Genomic DNA, 5,599 nt, shown 5'->3' with positions numbered 1-5,599 from the left:
ATCCCCGAGGGACCAGGGTCTGCAGTGGGGGAGAGGCACAGGGCAGGAGCTCCTATGCAGCCCCACCCCACCCCATCACAAGGTACACAGGCTGTTTCCTCACCAGTCACTTCTCTCCAGGCACTGCAGGGCATCCACCAGCACCAGCTCAGGGTTTGAGAAAGGCCTCAACTCCCTGAAAGCTCGAAGATCCGTCTCTTCCTCCTCTTCTTCCCACTCAGGAGACCCCAAAGTGAGCACCGCAGGTAAGGACTGAGCTGTAAGAAAAGGAGAGGAGCAGAGGGGTTCACCCAGAAGACCTGAGGCCTCCACAGCACGGCACTGAAGCCACCTAATTGAGAAAGGGAAGACGGGGCGGGTGGTCTGCAGGCTGAATGGACTTGTAAGGGCTAGAAGCCAGGGCCTGGGCTGCACTCCCTGGGGAACCATGGAGACCACCTAACTCCAACCTCTCATTGACCGTTTTTATCCCTACCATTGCTATCCTGATTATGATAAACACACTGGCCTGTGATAGGCTGTTTAATGTCATGTGACCAAGCCCACCCAGCTGGTAATCCATCCCCAATCCTGCCCTTGTCTGTGGCTAGAGGTGAGGCCAGCAATTCTATGAAGGAATGACTCCCTGGCTCTAATCTTGTCTCCACCCAGGAGCCTGTGTTACAACTTCTCCTCCTCCTTCTCCCCAGTTCTCCATATTCTGGTGAAGCCAGGGTCCTCCCGACAGTCCCTTAGCTCCTTCATTAACAGAGCTAGGACCAGAATCCAGATTTCTCACTTCCCACCTAGTTCTCTGCAGAGGTTCATCTTTACGTGGCTTTCACAATGCCGTACCCAGGAAGTCCAAGGCAAGACTGAGCTGAGGGGTAGTACTCTCCTTAAAGCCAAGACACAAAGACCTCATTCATTCTTGGATTCTCTTCTCAACTTTGCCAATGGATCAAGAGTCATCAGACAAAGTCTAAGTCCCTATGGGCCACCATCACCTTGCGTGATCTTGGGTGACCTTGGGTGACTTTGAGTCTCTGGGTCTCAGTCTGTTGTCTATAAAAGAAGTAGCTTAGATTAGAAAGATCAATGTTTCCCAAGTACCAACCATTCAGTTACCACTTCCATAGGTTTTGGGGTTTTTTTTTGCCGTATCTCTTAAATACTTGTACCCTTATTTACTGGGTATTTTTCCTTCAACTCCCTTTTCAAAGGCTGCTGCTGCTGCTGGAGAAGGAAATGGCAACCCTTAAATAAGTTTATTTAAGGGAAATTTATATCACTACCATAATTTGTAAATGATTATTTGTCATAGTGTGTGATAAATATTTACAGTCAGAGTAAAAGAATATTATAAACTCTCGCTACAAAGTGGCAGTCAGATTCTGATGTTTCTAGCCAGGAAGATCTCTTTGTTTAGAAAGGAAACTCAAAAGTCTTAGTAAGGGGTTAAAAATTAGCACCAGATTAGGGCTTTCTACTTGATGGTATCAAAAGAATAGAAAGAGAATGAAATAGAAAGGTGAGCCGGTATTATTTCTAGCACCCAAATGATGCTCTATTCTCCCACCAATGTGTTACAATATCCTATACTTAAAGAAACTCTGAACCAAGTTGGTTGTTTTCAAATGTTCTTTTGTAGCAAAATCTTTTCAAATGAAATCCCACATAGAAACCTAATATGCCAAAAGGGGAGGCAAAATAGACCCTCCTTTGGTAGAATGGGGACAGGGCCTCCCCTTGTCCCTTGGCACCTTCCTGAGTGTCCCATAGAACCTTCAGGTCCTTTCATCCCAGTCTGTAACCAGCCCTGTCCAGCCCTGACATTTTATGAGGCAACAAGCCCAAGATTTTCCCAGAAGCCTTTTCTCCTCTTCCGGGTGTTTCCAGATATTTCCACAGAGGCTGTTATTAGCATCTGTGATCCTGGTGCTCTGGTGGGTCCTCTAGGACATGTCACACAGGTTGGGCACACCTGTCCAGCCATCCACAATTCCCTTTACAACAGGGCTGGCCCATAGACACACTACTGTTCCTCTCTCTGGCAACCCCAGGCTGCCCCCTGCTCTAACAAGGGCAACAGGCAGAAGCGGAGCAGCAGAGGGCACCCTTGCCAGGCCCCTAAGCATCCAAGACAGCATACCAAGAGACGGATATGTGCCCCCCACGAGGTGGTCTGGGCCCCACCTGAAGCATGGCGGGCAAAGCTGGGTTCCTTCTTGCTGGTGGGGATGCTGGGCAATGAGGCCCGGCTGGCCCGCTTCCTCAGGATGACGCCAAGGTTGTTCCTGCGGGGGCTGCTCAGCCCAGTGGGCACAGACAGGGTCCCACTGCCCCGGAGAGGAAGGAGGCCTGCGGAGGCAGAGAAAGTCCTTGGACAGAGCCGGTCCTGCCTGGCCCCAGAGCCCCCCTTTGGAAATGGGCCCATCGGTGAACTACGAGAGAGCAAAGTGACTCCCTGTCCAGTCTCAGGATGTAGACTGTGTAGATGGGAAGTGTGGAAATGTTCTCTTTTTGGCCCAGGTGTTGGTAAGAAGTGTCCCCAGCCTGAAGGTGCCTTCCCCAAACACCCAGTACCTTCCTTCATCAAGGTCCTCCGGGAGCCCAGGCTCTGGGAAGTGAGCTCTCTGTCCCTCTCCGGCTCCTTTGCCCTGCGGAATAACTCCATCTCCTTCATCTGCTTCAGCTTCATCTTCTCCTGGGCAGACCTGGCAATGGTGACCTGAATCTGGCACAAGGTCAAAGCAAATTCCATCACCTTGGGGACCCAATTGTGCTTTCTATACCTTCTTCATTCATTCAGTCATCAGGAACATGAGTGGCTCCTGGGTGCCAATAGCTGTTCTGAAAATGATCAAAAACTCAGAGGCCTTGCTCCCAAAGAACTATGTGGAGTGGTGAGATGGCAGCAAACAGACCAGCTTCTGATGTCAGGCAACCATGCACGGGAAGGAAAGTAAGGGACACAGGGTGATGGGGTTTGTTTCAGGTAGGGCAATCTCAAGGTGGTGACATTGAAGCAGAGACAGAAACAAAGTGAGGAGCAGACCCTGAGTCTGGGGGCTGCTGGGTGTGGCTGTGAGCCCCAAGGAGGACACTGGTTGGTGTGCCCAGAGTCAGAGGCGAGGCAGGACACAGGTCGGGAGTGGTGGGTGTAGGGCAGGAGCCACAGCACACTGGCCCGGTGGTCTCTGGTGGGGACTTGGGCTTCTCCTCTGGAGGACACAGCAAGTCACTGGAGGTTCTGAACAGAAGAATGACATGATCTGATTCCCTCTTTTTTTTTTCCTTTTCCTTTTCTTTTCTTTTCTTTTTTTTTTTTTTGGCTGGGTGCGGGGATTCTCTAAGTATTGTTCTTTATAACTTTTTATTTCGATAAAATTAAAGATTCACAAGAAGTTGCAAAAATAGAACCAAGAATTTCCAGGCAGGACTTGGACTAAGATAGCCGGAAAAATGAAAGAATGACCAGATTCTGGACAAGTTCAAAAGTAGAGCCCACGGCTTTGGCCGATATATGAGGTGTGGGATAAGAGAGAGACAGGAGGTGGGATGGGGCTGCGATTTGGGGTCAGAGCAGCTGGAAGTCTGGAGTTGCCTTTTACTGCCATTCACAGAGAGGACACTAGGAAAAGGAAGTTTTGGGGTCGGGTAGATGAGAATTCAACAGTTAAAATCTTGGATAAGGTAAGTTGGAAATATAACTAGAGACCTAGAGGGCTCCTAAATCTCCCTCTCCAGCCCAGACCTTCCCCTGAACTCCAGGAGCTGTTAAATTATATGACTGCATTTAGATAGCACTGATACTCAACATCTGCATTTAGGTCTCTAGTTATATTTCCAACTTTTTTCTATCATTTTTCCGGCTATCTTAGTCTAAGTCCTGCCATGTGGAAATTCTGGTTCTATTTTTGCAACTTCTTGTGAATCTTTAATTGTGTCAAAATAAAAAGTTATATAGACGGGGGAGCCTGGTGGGCTGCCGTCTATGGGGTCGCACAGAGTCAGACACGACTGAAGCGACTTAGTAGCAGCAGCTGCATAGAGGTGGTACCTAATGCCATAGGTCGGGTATCAGGTTACAGCAGTCAGTGTAAATAGACAAGATGCTAGAGGTGTGAGTTCTGAGTGCCATCACATAGAGGTCAGGAAGACAAGGAGGAGCCAGCAAAGAAGGACCTGGAAGGATGTAACTGATGTAGTCAGAGAAGCAAGAAAGAAGCAGCCCTCATTTCCATTCCTTGGTGGGGAATTCAAGAAGGATGAGCCACAAAAGCTGGCAATGGGTCAAGTTGAAAGAGCACTGCGACTGCTGCTCACGGGAAGGTGGATCTACCAGTGCCTCAATGGGGGTGATTTCAGTGGGGCTGTGGGGACTAAACCTACTGGCCCACACTCAGGAGAGGACTGGTAAAGAGACAAGGCAGAATTTTTGCTTCGGTTTGGTTTTCTTAAGATGAGAGAGAACTAAGATACTGGTGGGAATGATCCAGTTTCAAGGAAATTATTGTTGATGCAGGAGAAAGACCAGTGCTAGAGTCGGGATGTCAGATGGATTGAGCTCGAACATTAGGAGAGGGAAGTGAGCAAATGGGCTGCTTGAGGTTGAGATGATGGCAGGGAAGATGTTATTTGCAGTGCCAAGGTCTACGGTATGACCATGGGAGTGAGTGGCTAAGGTGGGTAGAGGATGAGATCATTTCACGGCCCTGAATTTTTCCTCCTTTGCCCCATGGTCTGTCACCACCGCTGGAGAGGGAGGATGTGGTAGCTGGACCTTATCAGCATCACTGGATCCCACAGCACATGCACATAGCAGGCTTTCAAGATACGTTTATTGCACTTTTATATGTCTGTTTTAAAGGAAGACCATAACAGTGACTCTGCATGTATGTACGCATGCATCTAGATAATCACGATGGTGTGATCACTCACCTAGAGCCAGACATCCTGGAATGTGAAGTCAAATGGGCCTTAGGAAGCATCACTACGAACAAAGCTAGTGGAGGTGATGGAATTCCAGTTGAGCTATTTCAAATCCTGAAAGATGATGCTGAGAAAGTGCTGCACTCAATATGTCAGCAAATTTGGAAAACTCAGCAGTGGCCACAGGACTGGAAAAGGTCAGTTTTCATTCCAATCCCAAAGAAAGGCAATGCCAAAGAATGCTCAAACTATCGCACAATTGCACTCATCTCACATGCTAGGACAGCGATGCTCAAAATTCTCCAAGCCAGGCTTCAACAGTATGTGCATCTTGAACTTCCAGATGTTCAAGCTGGATTTAGAAAAGGCAGAGAAACCAGAGATCAAATTGCCAACATCCGTTGGATCATTGAAAAAGCAAGAGAGTTCCAGAGAAACATCTATTTCTGCTTTATTGACTATGCCAAAGCCTTTGACTGTGTGGATCACAATAAACTGTGGAAAATTTTGAAAGAGATGGAAATACCAGACCACCTGACCTGCCTCTTGAGAAACCTGTATGCAGATCAGGAAGCAACAGTTAGAACTGAACATGGAACAACAGACTGGTTCCAAATAGGAAAAGGAGTACATCAAGGCTGTATATTGTCACCCTGCTTATTTAACTTATATGCAGAGTACATCA

The 5,599-nt window shown here is 48.0% G+C and overlaps 1 protein-coding gene across 1 annotated transcript in view; it reads right to left on the bottom strand.

The window, feature by feature from the left end:
• The window catches only part of FAM179A (family with sequence similarity 179, member A), a 45,643-nt gene that overhangs the window by 25,824 nt on the left and 14,220 nt on the right, over positions 1–5,599 (bottom strand). The window contains exons 8-10 of the mRNA XM_010840672.1: positions 2,566–2,716; positions 2,176–2,340; positions 104–257 (exon numbers count right to left, since the gene is read on the bottom strand). Of these exons, the coding sequence (XP_010838974.1) occupies positions 104–257; positions 2,176–2,340; positions 2,566–2,716 (470 nt within the window). The remainder of the gene's footprint in view (positions 1–103; positions 258–2,175; positions 2,341–2,565; positions 2,717–5,599) is intronic.

This window comes from Bison bison, unplaced genomic scaffold (assembly GCF_000754665.1).
Source record: "Bison bison bison isolate TAMUID 2011002044 unplaced genomic scaffold, Bison_UMD1.0 scf7180017864145, whole genome shotgun sequence".
NCBI classification, from domain to species: Eukaryota; Metazoa; Chordata; class Mammalia; order Artiodactyla; family Bovidae; genus Bison; species Bison bison.
This window is presented reverse-complemented; position numbering and strand designations above follow the sequence as displayed.